The sequence below is a fragment of the Jaculus jaculus genome, chromosome 5, assembly GCF_020740685.1.
Source record: "Jaculus jaculus isolate mJacJac1 chromosome 5, mJacJac1.mat.Y.cur, whole genome shotgun sequence".
Classification (NCBI taxonomy): domain Eukaryota; kingdom Metazoa; phylum Chordata; class Mammalia; order Rodentia; family Dipodidae; genus Jaculus; species Jaculus jaculus.
The window spans coordinates 136,473,432-136,499,243 of NC_059106.1; the positions used below are offsets into that span (position 1 = coordinate 136,473,432).

At 42.7% G+C, this 25,812-nt stretch overlaps 1 protein-coding gene across 2 annotated transcripts in view; it reads left to right on the forward strand.

The window, feature by feature from the left end:
• Positions 1-17,665, forward strand: part of Ehhadh (enoyl-CoA hydratase and 3-hydroxyacyl CoA dehydrogenase) — a 32,170-nt gene extending 14,505 nt beyond the window's left edge. For both annotated transcript variants that reach the window (XM_045151306.1, XM_045151305.1), the window contains 4 exons: positions 51-162; positions 4,766-4,870; positions 13,770-14,111; positions 15,474-17,665. In XM_045151306.1, coding sequence (XP_045007241.1) covers positions 51-162; positions 4,766-4,870; positions 13,770-14,111; positions 15,474-16,735 — 1,821 coding nt within the window. In that variant the 3' untranslated portion in view covers positions 16,736-17,665. The remainder of the gene's footprint in view (positions 1-50; positions 163-4,765; positions 4,871-13,769; positions 14,112-15,473) is intronic.
• The last annotated feature ends 8,147 nt before the right edge of the window (positions 17,666-25,812 follow it).

Genomic DNA, 25,812 nt, shown 5'->3' on the forward strand with positions numbered 1-25,812 from the left:
CTATTCCTGCCATCTCATTGTAATGCTTTTCTCACTTTAATCTCTCTTAGGCTCATGTTGGCTTTCCAGAAGTTACTCTGGGAATTCTTCCTGGTGCAAGAGGGACCCAGCTTCTCCCCAGACTCATTGGGATTCCTGCATCTTTGGACTTAATTACCTCAGGTCAGTGGAAACTGCCAGCAGCTGTCTTGATCACTATGAAGAGTTGGACTAGCATCTAGAAAAATCCTGGCTTGGTCGCTGACTGCCCACCAGCTTAAGAGGATGCTTTAACCTCTTTGATTCCAGTTTCTCTCATCTGTAAAACAAGAATTCCTTCCTTGAGAACTCACCAGGTTTTACCATGGAGATCCAATGCGATGTGAGAGCATAATATGTAAATGAATATAGAAGCTGGTATTATGGCTGAAGTGAATATTCACCGACCCTGGTCTTCACGTGTGGAGCACTGTTTAGATCTAGTTTAGAACTTATATTTATTTATGTACTTCGCTTGTGTATAGATGTGCAGTGTGTATATAGTGGTTTGCATGTGGAGGCCAGAGGAGAGTATCTGGTGTTTGGCTCAGGGCAAGTGCTCTTTAATGGCCTATGTGAGGCCAGCCCTGGACTTGATCCCCAACAATGCCAAAAACAAGAAGAATAAGAAAGACTTTCAGTTAGGATAAAGTTGGAAGAAAGAACGTAGACAATTCATGCCAAGAAACTATAATTAATTTTGAGATATTGGGTTAGTGATTTTTTCTTTCTGTTCCTTAGATTTCTCACATATATGGGACAGTACTATTACCTGCCATTTAGTGACATAGTGAAGGTCAAATAGGTTAATACAGTGTGTTCAGAATGTGATATAACTACATTTTAAATAATGGGAACTTAAATTTTTTTTTAAATGTAAACTTAAAAAATTATTTGTGGGGCTGGAAAGATGGCTTAGCGGTTAAGTGCTTGCCTGTGAAGCCTAAGGACCCACGTTCGAGGCTCGATTCCCCAGGACCCACATTAGCCAGATGCACAAGGGGGCGCACGTGTCTGGAGTTCATTTGCAGTGGCTGAAGGCCCTAGCACACCCATTCTCTCTCTCTCTCTCTCTCTCTGCCTCTTTCTCTCTCTGTCTGTTGCTCTCAAATAAATAAAGAAAAGTAACAAAAATAAATTATTTGTGCCAAGGGCTGGAGAGATAGTTTTGAGGTTAAGGCATTTGCCTGCAAAGCCAAAGGACCTCAGTTTGATTCCCTAGAACCCAAGTCAGCAAGATGCAAAAGGTAGTGCATATGACTGGAGTTCTTTTGCAGTGGCCGGAGGCCCTGGTGAGCTCATTCTCTCTCTCTCTGCCTCTTTCTTACTCTCTCAAATACATAAATAAAAATTAAAAAAAATATTTGTGCCAGTCATGTCTTTAATCCCAGATCTCGGGAGGCAAATGTAGAGGATCATTGAAAGTCTGAGGCCAACCTGAGACTACATAGTGAATTCCAGGTTAGCCTGGGCTAGAGTGAGACCCCCTACCTTGAAAAACAAACAAGAAAAAGAAAAAAGAAAGAAATAGAAAATTATTTGTAGGGCTAGAGAGATGGTCCAGCAGTTAAAGCACTGCCTACAAAGCCTAATGACCTGGATTCAATTCCTCAGTACCCATGTAAAGCCAGATGGACAAAGTGGCACATTTATCTGGAGTTCATTTGCAGTGGTAGGAGGCCCTGGAGGGTCCATTCTCTCTCTGTATGTATCTACTTCTTTATCTCTACCTCTCAAATAAATAAATAAATAGTATTTTAAAGATTGTGTGTGTGCGCGTGTGCACATGTGAGCACATGCACTTACATGTATGCCAGGATCTTTTGCTGCTGCAAAAAAGTCAGACAAGGGTTGGAGAGATGGCTTAGCGGTTAAGCGCTTGCCTATGAAGCCTAAAGACCCTGGTTCAAGCCTCGATTCTCCAGGACCCACGTTAGCCACATGCACAAGGGGGTGCATGTGTTTGGAGTTCGTTTACAGTGGCTGGAGGCCCTGGCACGCCCATTCTCTCCCCCTCTCTCTCTATCTGCCTCTTTCTCTCTCTGTCTGGTGCTCTCAAATAAATAAATTTAAAAAAAAGTCAGACAGTTGTGCAGTTTTTGCTGCCTGGTTTATGTGTATGGGTTGGGATTTGAACTCCAGGCCAGCATGCTTTGCAAGCAAGCGCCTTTAACTGCTAAGCTGTGGTACAGCACACCCTCTTTTTTGATGAGCATGTGTGTATGGTGTATGTGCCCTTGTGGTGCCCCATGTGTTTACCCGTGGCAGTGTGCACTCGCCTGCTTTGCCCAAGTGGAAAGTCAGCTGAGTCCTCTTTTATCCTCTCCCACCCGTTCTGGTTTCAGCTGGTGTCTCTTACTGATCCCTGAGCTTGGAGTTTGTCATGAGTTCCTGGCAACTCTTGGATCTCTTCTCCCCTGCAGGACTGGGGTTACAGGTCCACGTGACCACATGTCGCTGTTTATGTGGGTTCTGGAGATTCAAACTCAGGTAGTATCAGGGCCCCTCAGGCCCTCATGCTTGCATAAGAAGCTCGTTTAACCACTGAGCTGTCTCTCTAGTTCCAAGAATGTGAACTGTTTTGAGAATCAAATGTAGAGTTCATAAGAGGATGCTTAAAATCCAGTATACTATACAAATTCAGAGAATATGAGACACTTTACTCTGTAAGAGGAAAAATAAAAAGGAAGATGAATCATAAGTGCAGGAAGAAATTATCATGAGTCTAAATCATAAGGTTTATAAAACTTAAAATATGTTGGAGTGTAGAGAGAAAATTGGTATCCGTGTTTTTAAAATTATTTATTTATTTATGAGAGAAAGAGAGAATAGGTGCACTGGGCCTCTTGCTTCTGCGAAGTAACAGTAGATACGTGCACCACTTCTGCATCTGCCTTTATGTGGGTACTGGGGAATCAAACCTGGGTCGTCCAGCTTTGTAAGCCAGTGCCTTAATTGTTGGATCCTCTCCCTATTCCCCCCATTTTAGTTAAGATCTGCCAGAAAAGAGTATTTTGGAAGAAATAAAAAAGAAAATGTAGGCTGGAAAGATGTCTTAGTGGTTAAGACACTTGTCTATGAAGCCTAAGGACCCAGGTTCAATTCCCCAGTACCCATGTAAGCCAGATGCACAGGTGGCGCATGTGTCTGGAGTTCATTTGCAGTGGCTAGACACCCTGGTGTGCCCCACCCCCACTGTAAATAAATAAATACTTTAAAAAAGAAAGAAAGAAACCTGCCTCTTTTGGCAACTAGAAGTGAACTTGGATGGGCTTTTTACCAAAACACTGTTTCAGGAAAGTCAGTGTTTTTAACATGATGAAGACAAGAGATTAAAAACAGCAGGGGGCTAGAGAGATGGCCAAGTGGTTAACGTGTTTTCCTGCAAAGCCTAATGACCTGGGTTCAGTTCCCCACCAGCCACATAAAGCCAAATGCACAAAGAGGTACATGCATCTGGAGTTCGTTTGTAGTGGCTAGAGGCCCTGACATGTCCAGTCTGTCTCTCTCTCTGCTTGCAAATAAATAAGGAAACATTTAGTGGGGCGTGCCTTTAATCCCAGCACTTGGGAGGCAGAGGTAGGAGGATTGCTGTGAGTTCGAGGCCACCCTGAGACTTCATAGTGAATTTCAGGTTAGCCTGGGTTACAGTGAGATCCTACCTTGAAGAAAAACAACAACAAAAAAGTTAAAAGCATTAATTTATTTGACAGGGAGAAGAGAGAAAAAAAAAAGGAGAGAGAGGGAGGGGAGAGAAAGGGCAAACCAGGGCCTCCTGCTTCTGCAGAGAACTCCAAATGCATGTACCAATTTGTGCCTCTGGGAACTGGGAACTTGGACCCAGTCCAACAGACTTGGCAAGCAAATGCCTTTAACTGCTGAGCCATCTCCCCAGCTCCACTCTTTAGGTATTTACAGAACAGAGAGACCATATTATTTTCACCCCATACTCAGAATGACTATGGTCATCATAATTATATATAATTATCAATGAGAAAAATTAGGATCTTAGCATAATTCCTTTTGGTCACTCAAACAGTAACAATTCAAGCTACAGCTAGAATTGAAGTTTCCTGTCCCCATGTGCAGTACGTTTCACCACAGCAGGCAAGGTGGTCTTAGTTAGAAATGATGTTATTATCTAGGAAAAATATCCTTCCTTACTGGAGAGAGCAATGCTTTCTTTTTTAAAAAAATGTTTTATTTATTTGAGAGAAAGAGGGGGAGAGAGAGAGAAAGAGAAAGAGAGAGAGAGAAAATGGGCACACCAGGGTCTCCAGCCACTGCAAACGAACTTCAGATATGTGTGTCCCTTGTGCATCTGGCTTAAGTGGGTCTTGGAGGATAGAACCAGGATCCTTTGGCTTTGCAGGCAAACACTTTAACCACTAAGCCATCTCACCAGCCCAGCAACGCTTTTTTTTATACTCACATGGTTTTGTTCTTTGGTTTTTTTTTATTTCTTTTTTTAAAATTTTTATTAAAAAATTTACTTTTGAATTTACTTTTTTTTTTCTTATTTACTTATTTGAGAGAGAAAGAGGCAGGGAGAGAGAGGGGGAGAGACAAAGAATGGGCGTGCCAGGGCCGCCAAGCCACTGCAAATGAACTCCAGATGCATGCACCACCTTGTGCATCTGGCTTATGTGGGTCCTGAGGAATTGAATCAAGGTCCTTTGGCTTTGCAGGCAAATGCCTTAACTGCTAAGCCATCTCTCCAGCCCTGTTTTATTTCTTCTTGTTGCAGGAAGACATGTTTTGGCAGGCGAAGCCCTCAAGCTTGGTATTGTGGATGCAGTTGTCAATTCAGATCCAGTTGAAGAAGCGGTCAAGTTTGTCAAGAAAATTTTAGGTAAACAATAATAATAGCAATAGTATAAGACTAGAACTATTGTGCATAAAGGACCTTTGGAAATGTCTTATGGGACCTCCTTGGGTAGAACTTGGTTCAACTTAAAAATGACGTACTGGCCAGGCATGGTAGCGCACACTTTTAATCCCAAGACTTGGGAGGCAGAGGTAGGAGGATCGTGAGTTCAAGGCCAGCCTGAGACTACATCATGAATTCCAGGTCAGCCTGGGCTAGAGTGAGACCCCACCTTGAAGCAAAACAAAACAATACACACAAAAAATGGCGTATTGATCTGGCATCAAGTCTATGGTATATTGTATTAATAGAAAGAGCATAATTTATGTGTGTGATGTGATGTATGAACATGTGTGTGCAGATGTGCACCCAATGTGCATGCATGTGGAGACCAGAGGAGAACAAGTGTCCTTTTTTTCTCACTCATCTGCTTATTTCTCCAGGATCGCTTACCCATGCATTCCCTTAAGGTGAGGTCTCTCCCTCAACCCAGAGCTGCTGTCCTTCGGTAAACTGTAGTGAGTCTCCCATCTCCATCCCCCATGGACTGGGGTTGCAGTGTGCAGGGCTGTGCCCATTTTTTTACTTGGCTTCTAGGGAGTCAGATTCAGTGGTCTCTGGCCCAAGAGGCCCTCATGCCTAAGCAGCAAGCACTTAATCACTGAAACATCGCCCCAGCCCCAAAGGAGAGTAATTTTACATGGTGTTTTGCCAGTGTTGTAACCAAATAACCAAAAACATCATTGAGGATAGGGTAGAAGGGGCAAGTGTAACTGTTGTCTATACATAAGATGTTTCAGTAAGGATTCACAGGAAACAAAATGGCTACTTTCTTTTTTTTATTAATTTTTTAAAAAAATTTTATTTATTTATTTATTTGAGAGTGACAGACACAGAGAGAAAGACAGATAGAGGGAGAGAGAGAGAGAATGGGCGCGCCAGGGCTTCCAGCCTCTGCAAACGAACTCCAGACGCGTGCACCCCCTTGTGCATCTGGCTAACGTGGGACCTGGGGAACTGAGCCTCGAACCGGAGTTCTTAGGCTTCACAGGCAAGCACTTAACCGCTAAGCCATCTCTCCAGCCCCAAATGGCTACTTTCTAATGTCCTCTTTACCATTCTATACCTTTTGAACTTCTTGGCCTAGGCATGGTTTGCTAGTTGAGAAATGGAATTGAAGTTGAAACAGACAGAAGAGCAAACCTGTCCTTGACCCACGTAGAAGACAGACTCCGCATCTCCCTGCAGAAAAGCTGTGGCCCTGGAGTTTCTGTCCAGAGCAGTCGAGTCATATCCTATCTGGCCTTTCAGACTCAGGTTGTTCCTTTAAGAGTTTGTTTTGAAGCTTACTTATAGTTCACTGGTTTGCTTGACTTAAAGCTGCACCTCTCAAAGTCTCCATAGAGGTTATATGCTCTAAATGAGCAAGAAGAGGAGGCTAAATATTGCCAGAGAGCCGGGCGTGGTGGCTCACACCTTTAATCCCAGCACTCGGGAGGCAGAGGTGGGAGGATTGCTGTGTTTGAGGGCACCCTGAGACTCCATAGTGAATTCCAGGTCAGCCTGGGCTACATCGAGACCCTACTTCAAAAGACCAAATTATTTATATATATATATATAAGCATTCTTTTGAAAAGGTCTTTGTTTCATTGACCCTGGCGGAGACCAAACACTTTAATTTTATTTATTTTCACGTGTTTGCATGAGTATATAGCAGGAGAGCTAGGCGGTGTCAGGGCCTCTGGCCACCTCAAGAGAACACAGGATGCTCGTGCCACTTTTTGCATTTGCCTTATTTGGATGGCTTGGGGGAATTGAACCCCACAGCCAGAGGCCAACAGGCTTTGCAAGCCAGCATCTTTAACTGCTGGGCCATCTTCCCAGCCCTCGGCCCAAGTGCTTTATGAAGTCAGCTTTCTTTCTGCGGGTTGGTCCAAGGTAAAAGTAGCACTTGCGCCGCAAAGGGCGTGGCGGGGGTGGGGGGAGGGATGTCTTGACTCCTGGCGAGCGTCAGCAAGTCTTGCATCACGGGAGCATCTTCCCTGCTGTCCTGTCCCGCGGGGCTGCTTCCCTGTCAACACGCTTCCCGAAAGGCTGCTTGTCTCGTGCTTGCGTCAGGGCCGCACAGGCTGTCTGCAGTGCTGCGGGGGCGGCGCCCAGGCCGTCTTTTGAATCAGGGTTCAAAAAATGCCCGGGCCTGTCAGTCATAGCTCTGGCTTCAGTCTGTGAAGGCCCCGGATTCCCCAAGATTCTGCTTTGAGAGTTGAGAGACTTCAAGAAAAATATGCAATTACAATATGTTCTGGTTTGGCGGTTTCGTTTCATTTCAACTTTTAAAGTTAATTCTAAACACTGAATTTGGACTGGAGAGAGAGTTTAGTGGTTAAGGTTCGGTTCCCCAGTACCCATGTAAGCCAGATGCGCAATGGAATGCATGCTTGCAGAGTTCGTTTGCAGTGGCCCATCTCTCTCTAATAAATGAACAAATAAATAAAATAATATAAAAACCCCACTAAATTAACAAAATTAAATTTATAAAACAAAATGATGCTCAGTCTCAGCAACATTACCTTATTTGTCCACTTGGTGGCACTCCAATTCTGAGTCATCATGTGCTTTAAACTGATAAGTAACCTATAATTCTGGCTTTGCACAGTTATGTATAACTATTTTAAATTTTAATCATGAGGAACAAATGGAGCTATGTACAGTAAATGTTTAAGATGTAAATTTATTGTGCCGAGGAGCTACCTCTGTGATAGAGCTAGTGTGTACCCTCAGTAAACTCTGGGTTTGATCCTCATTTCCAAAAAGAATAAAAAATGGTACAAATATTTTATAGGTATGGCTACATAGAATACCAATGAATATACACAAAACTTGTAGGGAAATAAGTACAAATGAAAAATTTTTTTTTACCCAGAGTTACTAAATGTTTTTGAGTTTGTTGTGATTTTGATGGAGAGAGAGGTCTGGAAATTCAGCTCTGTCTACAACATGTCTGATAAGTGACCCATCATGGAGTTATATCAGTAGTCCTTGTTTAATTTTCTTTCTAGTGTAGGATGATTAGTTCCTCCAAGTATTTCTAAATTTTTGGCTTTGTTTGCATTTTTCAATTTTATGTATTTCTTTATCTTATAGATCAATTCTAATTGGTTTTATTTATGACTCTCCATTTAAAATAGTAGTCCAGATCCAAAATAGTTCAGAATGTCCCCTTGGCTTCACTGAAGTATAACGTGTGCACCATAAAATTCAGTCATTTTAAGTGTCAAGCTTGGCAAATGTTGTGTGACCACTTCCACAATATAGTGACAGATACTTTTCTTTACCCGAGTGTGTGTTCCCTTTCATTTGACCATAGGTAATCACTGACCACTTTCTGTCACTACAGTTTTATATTTTAGAATTTTAGATTTCATAGACATGTAATTGCATAATATAATGTATTCTTGTATCTAGCTTCTTTCACATGGCATAATGTTTTTGAAATTCATCTGTGTTGTGATCTGTATTAATTTTTAGCTACTTTTCATTACTGAAATATGTCCCATAGTATAAGTGAAGCATAGTTTTCTTATGAATTAGTAGACAATTAACATTGTTTCCACTTTGGGCCCCAGGTCTTTGTAGACATACATTTTCCTTTCTCTTTTTTAGAAAATATTTTATTTTTTATTTATTATAGACAGAGGTAGAATGGACACATCAAGGCCTGTAGCCACTGCCAACAAACTCCAGATCCATATGCCATCATGTGCATCTGGCTTATGTGGGATCTGGAGAATTGAACCAGGGTCCTTTGGCTTTGCAGGCAAGCACCTTAACTGCTAAGCCATCCCTCCAGCCCCATTTTCCTTTCTCTTGAGTCAATACCTGAGTGTGGTACTTCTGGCTTGTAAAATAAGTGTATGCTTAATTCTGAAATATGTTATAAAGTTGAATAATAAAAAAAGTATTCACAATTTAATAGTAAGTTTTATCAAGTAAATGGGAAAACATAGAAAAAAGTAAGTTGAGGAATTTGAATTTAAATAAGCTCTCACTCCACTGATCAGATTTCTATTTAGAATACACTTGAGCAATCGAATGCTGAGATTTAAAAGGATTCATATTTTTGGACTTGGTGTTTCTATTCTTAGTAATTTACTGTAGAAAAATAATCTGCAAAACGCAAAGATTGGAACATAGTAATTATCCCTAGAAAAATATTGGAAAAATTCAACTATCTAATTTTAGGGGATTGGTTAATTAAAAGATGATAGAACTCAGTGAAGCAACTCCATTCAGCTGTTACAACTTACATTTTGGGAGAAAATATTAGAATTTGGGAAAATGCGTACATACAGTAGAAGAAAACAGGAAATTTTACAAAACTTTCTATTCATATACATATTTACATAAGGAAAACAGTGTCAGGACACAGAACAGATTCTTCCCTTCCCCTTTGTAACAGATTTTAAACTGAGACTTTATTTGGGTGATTAATGGTCTATTGGGGAAAAGGAGACTCGACTTTTAAAAATTATATTGATTTTTTCTTCCTACTATTCAAGTCATTAAATTCACCTAACAGAAAACAGGGCTCAAGAGGCACATCTATCCACTGTCCACTGAACCATCTCTCCAGCCCGAGGTATCCTTAATTTTTCTTCTTTTCATTTTCATTTGAGGACTTGCACTTTTTGTTTTTGTGTTTCCTGCTCTTTTTTCTTAAAATTTTCTTTATTAGTTATGTACACAGTGTGTATACAGTCATGTTGGTACCATCATTAGCCTCCTCCCTGTCCTCTCCCCACCCCTCAGGGACCCCCTCATTGGGGAATGTGGATCATGCATTGCAGTGTCTTTGTGCATAATGACCCAACTTGTGGCTCTAACGATCTTTCCGCCCCCTCTTCCAGAAATTTCCCTGAGCCATGTTGGGTTTGTTTTAGGTCTACTTCAGTGATGAGGTCTCTTTCTTCTTTTTTCTTTTTTTTAATGTATAGCTATTAGTATGTAGTCATCTAGTAAAATAAAATGGATGTATTGGCTTGATGGTCGAATTCCACAAAAATCTAACACATCATTAATAGTAAATACATATTCATTTACTTGAATATGTATTTTTATAATTTATTTGCAAGCAAAGAGAGAGATTAATCTCACAATTAATGCTGCATGCTAGAGATTTGACTGAGGAAGCTAGCTTTATACATCTTCATTTTCCTAAGATAAGAAACTTTTCAGGTTACTCAAGTATGAGAGATATAACAGCACTGGCGGAGTGTTGGGGGGTGCATGCCTTTAATCTTAGCACTCAGGAGGCAAAGGTAGGGCAGTTTATGTGAGTTTAAGGCCAGCCTAGGTCTATAGAATGACTTCCAGGTTAGCCTTGCTAAAATGAGATCCTACCTGAGAGAGAGAGAGAGAGAGAGAGAGAGAGAGAGAGAGAGAGATTGAGAGGGAGGGAGAGAGAGTGTGAGAACAGTGATTCAGAATTCCTTGACCATACTAAATTGCTTCGCCTCTATTGGGGAGGGGAATGTCTTGAAAATGCCATTTTTTCCCCTCTTGCCTGTGTCTAACTAGCAGCCTGATAGCTTTAGAACTAAGAACTCACTCCTCATTCCCATGCACATGTTTCTAGCTTGAGGCTGAATGTTTTTACACACAAAGAGCCTGCAGGCTTATCCCCTCCATTCCTATAGGGGTGGGCATCTTGGAACCAGAACTCAGGAGCTGATGCTCTGGTGTTTTTATCTGTTCACTTATGTGTCTTGGGTTTTGTTTTTGAGACAGTGTCTTACTTTGTAGCCCAAGCTGCTCTCAAACGCACAGTTTTCCTGCCTTTGTCTCCGCAGTGCTGGGGTAATGCATTCACCATCACGCTGCCTCTGCTCTTTCTGTCTCTGCAGAGAACCCCGGCCTTTTGGCCTGGATGTCTGGGCTGTGTTAGCCATTTTTTGACCATTCTAATTTTGTGCAAAGCCTTTGTCACTATTCATTTGGATTTTGTGGCTTTTAAGAAGTCTTAGTGCTTTTTTTGGTCTTTTTCTTCATCTTATCATTTGCTCTTTGTGATTTATTTTTACTTTCTGTGAACATCAGTACAGCCATATTTCCAAAGAGCAGAGTGACCTGTCTCACATGCCTGAGTGAAATCGAAGTGGAGCTTCGCTTAATGTGCTGCCTGTCTGTGGGTGGCCTCCAGGAAGCCTGTGAGTGGATAGTTGTTCTTGTCAGTCCTTTGTAGAACCCCCAGCAGGGTCAGGGCCAGGAAAGAGAAAGCCCTTTGTAGTTGAGGAAGTATTTTTATAAGCTATATGTCGAGTCTCTTTAGCCAGACTGACAAATTCTTTTCCTGTCATATTAGCAGAAGGGAGCAGGGGGAGTAATCACCATTCGCAATTATTAAATAATCACCCTTCAGAAGCGTGACTCACCTATGTTGTCAAACCATGTGTATAATTCTTCCTAGGAACATTACACAGCATTAAGACAAAGTTGATGTCATCAGGCCAAGGATAAAAGTCAGTTGTAATGATTGAGGATGTAGATCATTTGGCAGAGTGCTTGACTTGTGCACAAAGCCCTGGGTTTCACCCCCAGCACCGCATAAACCAGGTGTAGTGAGGCATGCCTCTAATCCCACTGTCATCCATTCAGGAGGTGGAAAGAGAATTTCAAGCCATCCATGGATGCATGAGGAATTAAGACCAGTCTGTGCTAGAGATCCTGTCTTAAAAGTATAAAAAGGAGGGCTGGAGAAATAGCTTAGTGGTTCAGGTGCTTGCCTGCCAAGCCTAAGGACCCATGTTCTACTCTCCAGATCCCATGTTAGCCAGATACACAAAGGTGAGGTGAGTGCAAGATCACATATGCCCACTAGGTGGAGCAAGTGTCTGGAGTTTGGTTGCAGTGGCTGAGGCCCTGGTGTGCCAATTCTCTCTCTCTCCTCTCTCTGTCTCTCTCACTCTCTGTGAATATATATAGTATATATAAGTATATACTATATATATGATTTACATATGTATAATGTATGTATATATATGTATGTATATATATATGTGTATGTATATATATGTGTGTGTATGTGTATATATATATATATGGCATCCTTGGGTTAATGCCATGGCAAGAGAGGGAGTAAGGAGAGCCTGGCTGTACCTGTGCCCTGATCACACTGTCTGGAGATCTGCTTGATCTGGTGTCGCGAGCACTCTCAAAGATGATTGGTTGAGAGGATTCCGCCCACGAAGGTCAATAATACTCAGACACTGGTGTACTCGCAAAGGAGTTTACTGGGATGAAAGTCACACACAAGCAAGTCCAAACTATCACAACTAATATTATAGCTAATATAATATATAACCAAACTATATTCATCACTACTAACACAAGAATATTTCTAACGAGTCTAACATGTATACAACCTGATATCGCGAGACTTGGGACGCAGTATCGCGAGACTCGGTCGCAACGCGAGACTCGGTCTGCGAGATTTCTGACGCTTTACAACCTGGTGGCGTGGGTCAGTGCTCCGACTTTTCTCTCGGTTCGCGGTGTTTCAAGGCGAGTCTCGGTCGTTCGGACAGCGTGTCGGGCAGATGAATTCGGATCGGTGATGCATCTCGTGGAGGTCTCAGTCCGGACTGCTGAGCAGCCGTTCAGTCAGTCATAGTGTCGGGAGGACTGGGACAACGGCTGCTGAGCAGCTGGGGTTTTTATATTTTCCACTACTTATCTAGGGTTCCACACACACCTTCTGCTAATCTCTTACTATGTCATTGTACTCAGCTTACTCTTAGTTTTTGCTTACAAAGTTTAACTTTGCATTTTTACTCTCACACACAAAGAAAAAAAAACTTATTTATCTAAACTGTCCCTGGACCATATGCTGGTCCTTACATGCTCATAACATCTGGTCCTAGGCTGGCTGGTCTGCAGCAGTGCCATTCCTAAATCCCTGGAGATCCCACCCACTCAGAAAGGTCTGAGAAGTCCCCAGGTAACAGAATATGCTGATTAAAATTATACCTGCATGTTATTAGCCTGCCTTTCCTATTTTTTCTTTCAATTTTTGTTTTCTCTTAAAATACTGTGTGTAGGGCTGGAGAGATGGCTTAGCGGTTAAGCACTTGCCTGTGAAGCCTAAGGACCCCGGTTCGAGGCTCGGTTCCCCAGGTCCCACGTTAGCCAGATGCACAAGGGGGTGCAAGCGTCTGGAGTTCGTTTGCAGTGGCTGGAAGCCCTGGCGCACCCATTCTCTCTCTCTTCCTCTACCTGTCTTTCTCTCTGTGTCTGTCTCTCTCAAATAAATAAATAAAATAAAATAAAATATTAAAAAAAAAATCTTGATGAGGATCCAGGCATGGTGGTGCTCGCCTTTAATCCCAGCACTCAGGAGTCAGAGGTAGAAGGATTGCCATGAGTTCAAGGCCACCCTGAAACTACATAGTGAATTCCAGGTCAGCCTGAGGTAAAGTGAGACCCTGCCTTGAAAAACAAAAACAAAAACAAAACAAAAAAGTCTCGTTGAGGGACTGGTGAGGTGGCTCAGCTATTAAGGCACTTGCTTGTGAAGCCTAAGGATCTGAGTTCTATTCCCTAGTACCTATATAAAGCACAAGGTGGCATGTGCTTCTGCAGCTCATTGTCTGTGGAGGAGAACTGCAATGAATTCGAGACCAGCCTGAGACTACTGAGTGCATTCCAGGTCAGCTTGGGATGAAGAGAGACCCGACCTTTACAAACCAATAAATAGTTGACAATTTAAAATCTTGATGAATAGTATTTAATTTAGTAATTTGAACCCTTTATTATTGTTGTTATTTTTTAAATCCTATTCCCTTAACATGACACTTGCAAAGCTCTGATCTTTCATAATTCCTTCCAGATAAACCCCTAGAGCCCCGCCGACTCTTGAACAAGTCAGTTCCGAGCTTGCCCAACATGGACAGCATTTTCAGTGAAGCCTTCGCCAAGGTGCGAAAGCAGTACCCAGGCTTCCTCGCTCCAGAGACCTGTGTCCGAGCTATTCAAGCCTCTGTGAAGCTTCCCTATGAACTGGGCATCAAGGAGGAGGAGGAGCTGTTTTTCTACCTTCAGAAGTCAGGGCAGGCCAGAGCCCTGCAGTATGCTTTCTTTGCTGAGAGGAGTGTGCAAAAGCAGTCACCTCCCTCTGTGGCATCTTGGCAAACGGCGCCGACACGACCCATCTCCTCAGTTGGCGTTCTCGGTAAGCACACCAGCGGATGTCTTAGGGATGCTGACCATGTCAGCAGTGGCATCCTTGTCCAGAGTCAGCTGGTCATAAGTGTATAGCTTATTTCTGACTTCAAATCTATTCTATTGATCTTTATGCCAGTACCACACTTATGAATACTGCAATTTGGTCATAAGATTTGACACTGGGAAGAATTACTTCTCCAATTTTGTTGTTCTTCCTCAGTATTGCTATGAATCTTCTGGGTTTCCTGCATTTCTATATGAATTTTTAGAATTTGCTGTTAATGTACACAAAACACAAACAGCTGAGATACTACAGAGCTTGCGTTGGCTCTGCAGATCAATTTGGGTGATGTCACTTTCTTACAAATATTAAATTTTCTGGTACATGAAGATTTATGTCTTTTAATTTATTTAGGGTTTTATCTCCCTCCCTCCCTACCTCCCTTCTTCCTTTGTTTCTTTCTTTCTTATCACTGGGAACAATCAAACCCAGGACCCTAAGCACTCAGAACACAAGCATACCCTGACTCTTCTTGAAGTTTTTCAACAGTGTTCTGTTGATTTTAGTGCACACATCTGTCTTTGTTAAATTTATTCCTGTCTTTTTCTTTTTGATACTATTATAGTTATTTTTTCTTAACATATACAGGATGTTCATTGATGGTATATAGAGAAATATTTTATTTTGTATATAGATTATATACCCTGAAATATTATTTAACTTATTTAGTAGTTTAAATAAATTGTGTGTGTGTTCTCCTGATTTTTATTTCCTCTAAAGCATTAACAGTGCATAAACCTATATAGAGAAATCATTCCCTTCAATATTTTTGTCTTATTTATTTATTTGAGAGAGGGAAGGAGGCAGAGAGAGAGAGGGAGAGAGAGAATGGGCTTGTTAGGGTCTCTAGCCACTGCAAACAAACTCCAGATGCATGCTTGACCTTGTGTATCTGGCTTACCTGGGTCCTGGGGAATCAAGCCAAAGTCCTTTGGCTTTGCAAGCAAGCGCCTTAACCTCTAAGCCATCTCTCCAGGCCTTTTGTCTGATTTTTGATGCTACTTGACACATAGTAAGTACACACTCTAATGCAAAGCACCATCCCATTCCTGAAGCAGTCTTTTGAAAAAAATATTTTATTTCTATTTATTTATTTGAGAGAGAGATCAAATGCTACTTTGCCATGAATGCCTTCTACCAGGGACTGATTTTAAACACTATGGAATTATTCTTTCTCTTTTCTCTCTCTCTCTTTTCGACGTAGGATCTCACTCGAGCCCAGGCTGACCTGGAATTCATTCTGTATTCTCAGGCTGGCCTCAAACTCACAGCGATTTTCCTACCTCTCTTCTCTTTCTCAATCTGTAGGCTTGGGCACCATGGGCCGAGGCATTTCCGTGTGTTTTGCAAAGGCTGGGATCCCAGTAGTTGCTGTAGAGTCAGACCCAAAGCAGCTGGAAATTGCCAAGAAAGCAGTAACATCCATGTTGGAAAGGGAGGCCTCCAAAATGCAGCAGAGTGGGCGAGCGTGGACAAAACCAACACTCACGTTCTCCTCGTCGCTGAAGGAGCTGTCCAGCGTGGACTTAGTGGTGGAAGCAGTGTTTGAGGACATGAACCTGAAGAAGCAGGTCTTTGCTGACCTGTCATCTGTGTGCAGACCGGAAGCTCTTCTGTGCACCAACACGTCAGCCCTAGACGTGGATGCGATCGCTGCTGCCACTGATCGTCCTCACTTGGTCATTGGCACCCACTTCTTCTCACCAGCTCATGTCATGAAGTTGTTGGAGGTCATTCCCAGCCGCCACTCTTCCCCCACGACCATTGCCACCGTCATGAACTTATCCAAAAAGATTCAGAAGATCGCAGTAGTTGTAGGCAACTGTTATGGATTTGTTGGCAATCGAATGCTGAGGCCTTATTACAACCAGTCACATTTCTTATTAGAGGAAGGCAGCAAGCCAGAGGACATAGATGGGGTGCTGGAAGAGTTTGGCTTTAAAATGGGACCCTTTAGAACATCTGACCTTGCAGGTTTGGATGTGGGTTGGAAGGTTCGCCAGGGTCAGGGCCTTGCTGGCCCTGCATTGCCACCAGGAACTCCTGCCCGAAAGCGGGGCAATGTGAGGTACTGCCCGCTTGCGGATATGCTCTGTGAATCAGGGCGATTTGGCCAGAAGACAGGTAAGGGTTGGTATCAGTATGACAAGCCGTTGGGTAGGGTTCACAGACCTGACCCCTGGCTTTCCGAGTTCCTGTCGCAGTACAGAGAAACCCACCATCTTGAGCCCCGTTCCATCAGCCAGGAGGAGATCCTCGAGCGCTGCCTGTATTCCCTTATCAACGAGGGATTTCGTATCCTGGGAGAAGGGATGGCGGCCAGCCCAGAGCAAATTGATATCATCTACTTGTCTGGCTATGGGTGGCCGAGGTACAGGGGCGGGCCCATGTTCTATGCCGCCACGGTTGGCTTGCCTGTGGTTCTGGAGAAGTTGCGGAAGTATTACATGCAGAACCCTGATGTCCCTCAACTGGAGCCCAGTGACTACCTGAAGAAGCTGGCTGCGCACGGAAACCCACCTCTGAAGGATTGGCAGAGCTTGGCAGGGCCACCTGGCAGTAAACTGTGATTCGGATTTCTACATTTTGTCTCCTGTGCTGGGGCCTGGTAAAACCCACTGGTGTAATCCAAAAGTCCAAAGTGAGATTGCTCCAAAATGCAAAACAATTCAAAACTCCTCTTCGGATCATCTGTGTCGTGATTCTGTAGGTCTTTGGAGATGTGTCTTTGATGTTGCTGTATGGGCTCCTAAACTAAAATTCTGTGAATAAATTCATGTTCATATAATAGCATGATAGCTGATAAAGGAGCCTTAGGAATAACTTGGGGTTCTCAAGTGCCTTGGTCCTTGGAGAACTGTTTTTAACTGATAAATGATGAATGCAATTAAATACTTCACGAGCTCCTTTAATTTTGCATATACAGTATTGATGGGAACTCTAGTGGGTCATAATTCACAGATAGTCACTGAACACCTCTTGGGTTCTTGCAGTATCTGAGAGCACGTGGCAGAGCCAGTCCAGAGGACCTTTAATCCAGAGCCTGGGTTGAATTCCCGTCCAGTCTAGGAGGTGGAATAGAGATGGTTGCCAGGGCACAGTCCGCTGTGAGCATCCCCATGAGCAGGATGGACAGGCAGCGGTCATAACTAGAAAGAGGTGAAGCATGGTTGCCAGTTACTCAAGGTTCAAGGTCACTAGACAAAATGGGAACTCATAACTTGGCACCCATACCCATTACACCACTCTGTCCAAGGCCCAGGCACATGAGCACAGTCGTGCTGGTTTCAAGGGACTCGCCATGTTTGTAGGTAGTTTCCCCATGCCAGGGAATTCCTTCAACTGTGTCTTTAATAATTTCTGCTCTTCTGTTTAGAGAGAAGTATTATGATGGTGATTCTATAACTTTTGTGATGATACTAAAAAGAAAAAACCCTCATTGAGTTGTATGGTTTGTTTGGTATGTGTATTATATATCTCAATAAAGTTAATGAAACTAAGTAGGCCTAATATAGTCTGTCTTGTGTGACAGAACTATTTTCCAATATTTTTACCTGTTAGCAATCTCCTCAGAATTTTAAAAGGAGAAACCTTGAACGAGTGGAGTATATATTTTCTGTTGTAAAACCACACAGCTGTCTGCAATAACTCATGCCTGTAATCCCAGCACTCAGGAGGCAGAGGTAGGAGAATCAGGAGTTCAAGATCAGCCTGGGTGACATACGTGAGACTCTGATTGAAAGAAAGGAAGGAAGGAAGGATGGAAAGAAGGAAGGGAGGGAGGGAGGCAAAGTCAGGTGCAGTGCTGTATGCCTTGTATCCCAGCACTTGTGAGGCTGAGGTAGGAGAATCAGAGGTTCAAGATAAGCCTGGGCTACATGCATGAAACCCTGCTTCAAAAAGAAAGAAAACAAAAGAAAGAACACCAGACACAGTGGTGCATGCATTTACTCCCAGCACTTGGTGGTGGTGGTGGGGGCTGAGGTAGGAGAATCAGGGGTTCAAGATCTGCTTGGGTTACATGCATAAAACCCTGCTTCAAAAACAAGAAAAAGGGCTGAAGAGATTGCTTAGTGGTTAAGGCACTTGCCTGTAAACCACAGGACCCCGGTTCAATTCCCCAGTACCTACATAAGGTCAGATGCACAAAGTGGCACATGCAGCTGGAGTCCCTTTGCAGTGGCTAGAAGCCCTGGTGCACCTATTCTTCTGTCTTTTGTCTATCTCTCTCTGCTTGCAAATAAATAAAATGTATTTAAAAATAAACAAAGAAGAAAGAAGGAAGGGTGGAAGGAAGAGAGAAAGAGGCTGGGAATGGTGACATTCGGGAGCAGAGGTAGGACGGTCACTGTAGTTTGAAGCCAGCCTGAGACTTCATAGTGAGTTCCAGGTCAGCCTGGGCTAGAGTGAGACCATATATCGACACCCCCACCAACCCCAGGCCACTAAAAAGAAAGAAAGCCAAGTGGTGGTGCACTCTTTTAATCCCAGCACTTGGGAGGCAGAGGTAGGAGGACTGCTGTGAGTTTGAGGCCAGTCTGTATGGAAGTACATAATAAATTCCAGGTCATTCTGAGACCCTACCAACCAAACAAACACACAAGATAAAAGCCAGGCTGGAGTGATGGCTTAGCAGTTAAGGCACTTGCCTGCAAAGCCAAGGGACTCAGATTCGATTCTCCAGGACCCATGTAAGCCAGATGCACAGGGTGTGCACTCATCTGGAGTTTGTTTGCAGTAGCCAAAGGCCCTGGCTTGGCCATTATCTCTCTTTATCTCCACCTGCCTATTTCTCTCTCTCTCTCTCAAATAAAAAAAAAAATTTAAAAAGACATTAAAAAAAGATAAAAGTCAAGAAAACAAAGCAAAATAACCCACACAAACTAGAAACCTAGAGTGTGCCTGGAGTTTTAGTTCAATTTGGATTATGTGATGTGACTTTTTAGAGTTTATGTAATTTGATTTGTGAAATTAAAGACATGCCATAAGATTTCTGAAAACTATTGCTTTGACTTCAAAATAGCTTTTAGAAAATAACATCAACTCAGGCTGGAGAGATGGCTTAGTGTTTAAGGTGCTTACCTTCAAAACCTAAGGACCCAAGTTCAATTTTCCAGTACTCATGTAAGCCAGATGCACAAGGTGGTGCATGTGTCTGGAATTTGTTTGCAGTGGCTGGAGGTTGTGGCATGCCCATTCTCTCTCTCTCCAAAATACATAAAATAAAAATTTAAACAGAGAAAATAAAATCAGTTCTTCCCACCTTGGTAAATCTTGTTCTTAAAAATCTACTTTTAGGGGCTGGAGAGGTGGCTTAGCAGTTAAGATGTTTGCCTGCAAAGCCAAAGGATCCTGGTTCTATTCTCCAGGACCCATGTAAGCCAGATGCACAAGGAGAAACATGCATCTGGAGTTCGTTTTCAGTGGCTGGAGGCCCTGGCATGCCCATTCTCTCTCTCTCTCTTTCTCTTTCTCTCTCTCTCTCTCTTTCTCTCAAATAAATATTTTTTTTAAAAAAATCTTCTTTTAGCCGGTCGTGGTGGCACATGCCTTTAATCCCAGCACTTGGGAGGCAGAGGTAGAAGGATCACCATGAGTTCAAGGCCACCCCGAGACTACAGAGTGAATTCCAGGTCAGCCTGAGCTAGAGTGAGACCCTACCTCAGAAAACAAAATAAACAAAAACATCTACTTTTAGGGTGGGGGATGTGGCTGCATGGTTAAAGGCCCTTGTTTGCTAAGCCTGTTGGTCTGGGTTCAATTCCCCAGCACACACATAAAGCCAGTTGTAAAAAGTGGCACATGCATTTTGCATTCATTTGCAGTGACAACAGATCATGGCGTACTCACACACATATGCTAATGAATAATTTTTTAAACTTATTTTCAATTTACTGGCCTCTAACTGTACGTTAGAAACTTGAGACACCGTATATAGAATTTGTGAGGCAATAACCCCTGAAATTTTATGGCAAAGTTTGTGCATGTGGACTTGAGAGCCTTTATTACAGAGGGACCCGCAGCATCCTGTATTATCAGAAGTGTGTATGATTCACTAAAGGCTAAGCACCAATACTGAAGTATAGAGTGGATGGAAATTAGAGTTCATTTATCCTTGTTTTATATCAAAGGAAGCAAAGCTGATCCTCACTTATTGTGTATTATAGGTAGCAGTGTTTAATATAATGAAATTCTTCGGGGTATCTTCTGCTAGAGAATGCATGCTTATAAGACTGATTTGGTATTAATTAATCCTATATTAATGCCCACCTATAAGAGATTAAAAAAAATTTCTGGGGCTGGAGGGATGCTTAGCAGTTAAGGCACTTTTTTTAAAAAAATTTTTATTTATTTATTTGAGAGTGACAGAGAGAGAAAGAGGCAGATAGACAGAGAGAATGGGCATGCCAGGGCTTCGAGCCATTGCAGACGAAATCCAGACGCGTGTGCCACCTTGTGCATCTGGCTAACGTGGGTCCTGGGGAATTGAGCCTCGAACTGGAGTCCAGCCCCAAGGCACTTTTTCGTAAAGCCTAAGGACCCAGGCTCAATTCCCCAGTACCCACATAAACCAGATGCACAAGGTGGTGCACGCATTTGGAGTTTCTTGGCAGTGGCTGGAGGCCCTGGTGTGCCCATTCTTTCTCTGTCTCTCAAATAAATAAATTAAAAAATATTTTTTGAAACTGGATAAAAAGTTTTAAATGTGTTCTAATGGCAGTTGAGAAAAAACTATATTTGAAGCATCATTGAAGCTTTGTCACGGGACTTTAGCTTTTAAAAATGAGACTAAAGGGGCTGGGAAAGATTTCCCAGGGGTTAAAGGTGCTTGCTTAACAAGCTTGCTGGCCCTGGCTAAATTCTCAAGCCGCCCCACAGGAAGCTGGAAGCAAAAAGTGGCACGGTTGTCTGGCATTTGTGTGCAGTGGCATGATGCCCTGGTGTCCCCCTTACACACACACACACACACACACACACACACACACACACACAATTTTTAAGACTACTTTTTTTTAAGAGACTACTGATATACTCCACTCACTAAAGCCACTATACCCTGAACTTGCTGATCCTTCATTTCCAGCAGAAACCAGTACACATGAGAGATAAGAAACCAGTGACTTCTAGGGAAGAACTGTAAGCACCTGAACACTGTTGAAAATGAAAAATTAATGAAGTAAATTAAAATCAATGATCTCCAAGAAGATTAAGGGATTTTCTTACTCTCCAGCAGATGGCACTGTTGAGAAGTGTCCTTAAACATTCCAAGCTAGGAGTTCATTTAAAAACTGAGTCACAGCCGGGAGTGGTGGTGCAAGCCTTTAATCCCAGCACTCGGGAGGCAGAGGTAGGAGGATTGCCGATAGTTCGAGGCCACCCTGAGACTACATAGTGAATTCCAGGTCTGAGCCAGAGTGAGACCCTACCTTGAAAAACAAAACAAAAAACAAAACAAAACAAAACAAAAAAACCAAAAACTGAGTCAGGACCTGGAGAGATGGCTCAGTGGTTAAGGATTTGCCTGTGAAGCCTAAGGACGCCAGTTCGAGGCTAGATTCCCCTGGGTCCACGTTAGTCAGATGCACAAGGGGCGCATGCATCTGGAGTTCATTTGCAGTGGCTGGAGGCCCTGGTGCACCCATTCTCTCTATATCTGCCTCTTTCTCTCTCTGTCACTTTGAAATATATAAACAAAAAATTTTTAAAAACCGAGTTAGTTAATGTAAACAAAAGATGGGGTTGAAAGCACATTATTTAAAATGTAAGAGATTCCGATTCACTAGTTTTCCAGTATTATTTGTAAATGTAAATAAATAAGTTTGAGTTTATTGGTTGAAAATGAGAAAAACAATTGCATATGTTGGTTTTAATCACTTTTCTCATTTAATAATGAATTTTGATACATGCGTTGCACTGTATTTGGAATGGCGACAGTGCACACTACTTCAGAAGCATTTCAAAGAGGATGAAGAGCATGTGAAAGGGCGAGGACGAGAGGAAGTGCTGTGATGGTGATACCTTGATCTTTATAAAAATGCAGTATTAACCTGCACTCAGACTGAGAGGCTGTGACGGGAGAATGGGGACTTGAGAGTTTGGGGCCAACCCATAGGGCTGTGCACAGGGATTTGAGGGCCTGTCACCGTCAATAACTACTCCATTTTTACCATTTCCATGGTGTTCTTCCACACATACCTGTAGTCTTCCTCCCCCACCAATACTTTTTTTTTTTTTTTTTTTGGTTTTTCGAGGTAGGGTCTCACTCTGGTCCAGGCTGACCTGGAATTAACTCTGTAGTCTCAGGGTGGCCTTGAACTCATGGCTATCCTCCTACCTCTGCCTCCCGAGTGCTGGGATTAAAGGCGTGCACCACCACGCCCGGCTAATACATTTTGTTTATATTGTCCTTAGTGAAGCCTTGAAGAGGTTTATTTTCTCTAGGTTGAAAGCAGGCCATAGTTTTCACTTCTTTTCCCCAAACCAAAGCCCAAGCTTGAAAGAACCTCAGATACTGCTGTTGCATTCTGCTGGCTCTTTTTGTTTTGTTGTTTTGTTTTTCGAGGTAGGGGTCTCGCTCTAGCCCAGGCTGGCCTGGAATTTACTCTGTAGTCTCAGGGTGGCCTTGAACCCATGGTGATCCTCCTACCTCTGCCTCCTGAGTGCTGGGATTAAAGGCATGCGCCACCACACCTGGCTCTTAACTTCTTCTTAACTTCTTTAAACTCCCTCCCTTCACCTCAGGGGCAGTTCTAGGTTCTTAGCCCTCCTCTTCCAGTTTCAGCACACCATACTCTCTAGAGCAGGCCGAGTTTGAGGAAGAAGTGTTGTCTTTGGTCCAGGCCAAGGATGAAGCTGCATCTTTAGCTGACGTGCCATGGCCTATTCCCTTCTTGGGCTGTTGTCTCATAATGGAGAACCATCAGCACATCAAATCTAGAGTTAGTTCCCCAGATGGTAATGTTCTAGGCATCAAGCTGACCTCTTCATCTCTTCCAACATAATTTTACTCTCTGTGGTGAGCGCTACCCCCATGAGACTGGATTTCTCACAGAGGGCACCAGCCCAACTTTGAGCTCCGCAACTAGCTAGTGCGGGGAAAACTCAGAGGTTGAAAGAGAATATTGAAAATGTACATACTTGCCATTTAAGAACAAAGATGTCTATTTAAAAAAGCATTTTAAAAGTTCTGTTTAAATAAATAATAGATCCATTTAAAATGTTCAGGAAGAGTTCCCAGAATGGAATAAGACATCTTTATGGTAGTATTTTCCATTTCACATCATATAAAGGACAGGAACTTTTCCGAAGGTTTTTTTTCACCTAATGGTATGTTGTTTTAAAATGATTTCTTATCAGACTTAACCATTTTGAAATGTCCCATTGACAAGAACATATTGTAAAACAAAAATCTAATTAAAGAGTAATATATGGCAAAATATTATTATTATTGTTTTTGGCTTTAGGTGGGTTCTGGGGAATTGAACCTGGGTCCTTCGGCTTTGCAGACAAGTGCCTTAATCGCCAAGCTATCTCTCTAGCCCAAGGGTTCATTTTTAACTAAGCAATAGAATGTACTTCATCTTTTCCGTAGGGGTTCTATAAACAAACATATGTCCCATAAATTTAGATTCAATGTGATGGGGTTTCCTGGGCCTGTGTGTGGGTGAAATTTAGTTCGCAAACAATAGGCAGCATGAGCATGGGGAGATCAGTAGAATTTCAGCTGCATTTGACATAATGAGATTCCCAGTGACCATCATGAATTTGTCTCCTGATAACTTTTAAAGCTATGAGCAGGGTGTGGTGGCTCACATCTTTAATCCCAAAACACAAAGGATGAAGTAGGAGGAGCACTGCTCCAGGCCAGCTTGGGCTAGAGTGAGACCCTTCCTTAAAAAAACAAGAGTTTGTGATGCAGTATTGTTTTGCTTCATAGGCTTCCCTTGAGCATCCTGCCTCAGTCTCCCAAGTGCTAAGATCACATGTGCGCATGCCGGGAGGCACATGAAGGATACCCAGCGTTCTCCTCTTGCCTCTGCACATGTGCACATGGGACGCATACCTCTGCATGCTCCAGATGCACACATCCTAATGCACGAAAAAAAAAAAAACAACCCAAGACCACATATCTCCTCAAAAAATTACCGATCCCATAGTGACGGTCCTCAATGAGTGCAACTTAGGAGAAATTCCAGACAAATAATTCTTTTTTTTTTTTTTTTTTTTTAGTTTTTCAAGGTAGGCTCTCACTCTAGCTCAGGCTGACCTGGAATTCACTATGGAGTCTCAGGGTGACCTTGAACTCATAGTGATCCTCCTACCTCTGCCTCCCGAGTGCTGGGATTAAAGGCATGCACCACCACACCCGGCTCAGACAATTTTTTTTTTTTTTTTTGGTTTTTCGAGGTAGGGTCTCACTCTAGCTCAGGCTGACCTGGAATTCACTATGGAGTCTCAGGGTGACCTTGAACTCGTGGCAATCCTCCTACCTCTGCCTCCCGAGTCCTGGGATTAAAGGTGTGCGCCACCACGCCCAGCAAAGAATTCTTATGAATGATCATTAATATGTTCAAAGAATATAAAGAAAGACATGGATAAACTCATGAGTGAATTCCAACAAGTAGCTAAATAAGAATTTGAAAAGTCAATTCGGGACATGAAAACAGAATTAAAATAAAGAGATACAAATACTGAAGAAACACCCAACACTCAAGTAAATGAAATAGCAAAACAACTTTTACTTCTTTTCTTGGTAGAAATTCATATATTTCTTTATTTTTCAACTAAAATAGAGATTTAGTTTTCAATTCTACATTGCATACTCAATGGTATATGATGCTTTTTATATTTTTTAAAAAGTTTTGCTTTATATATGTATGTGCATGCATAATTTATTAATACACATGCTCAGTTTTGGTTAGTCCTCACCCTCCTCTTTTATTTCTTTAAAATATGAGCAAGAGTTCGGGGTAGGATGGCAGAGCAGAAGCCACATTTGAGGGGGAGAAGGAGCACAATTACTGAAATGGAGGGCCCAGGCACCTTTCTACCAACAGCAGCTCCACAGCTGGTAGGCTGCTAACCACTCTGTGTGCCAACGTGCTCCCTCTCCGACTGGATTCTGCTTGCTGGGGCAGCCACAGGTGGGATGCCATCCAAAGGCACAGGACAAGGGCACTTAGAATCATTCTAAACTCCTTCCCATTAGAATCACCTATAGAAACTGCATCAGCAGTGACCATGAAGGAGTGCCTACTGACTACCAAAGGAATGCCCAGTGACTACTGCTCCTGGCCTGCCCATCACAGCCCATCCAGGTTACACCAACACAATTATAGCACTCCCCAGACATGGTATTACCACCTTCCTGGAGGTGCAACTGTCCCAGATCAATGCAGGCTCCATCACCCCACCGCACGAACCACCTCAACTGTTTCTGCCACGCTGCTCAGGGAATCAGGAAAGGAGACTCTGACTAGCAAAAGCCAAGCAAGGTCACGAAGAGGGAAGTCCTGTAAATCGGAAGCTAGGAAGCGTGCGCTGAACTCTACAAGTCGGAGGAAGGCCTGTCAGGATACTCAGGTGGGCAGGACTTTTACAGTCCTCCACAAATAAAAAATGCAATCTACAGACTCATTGTAATCTT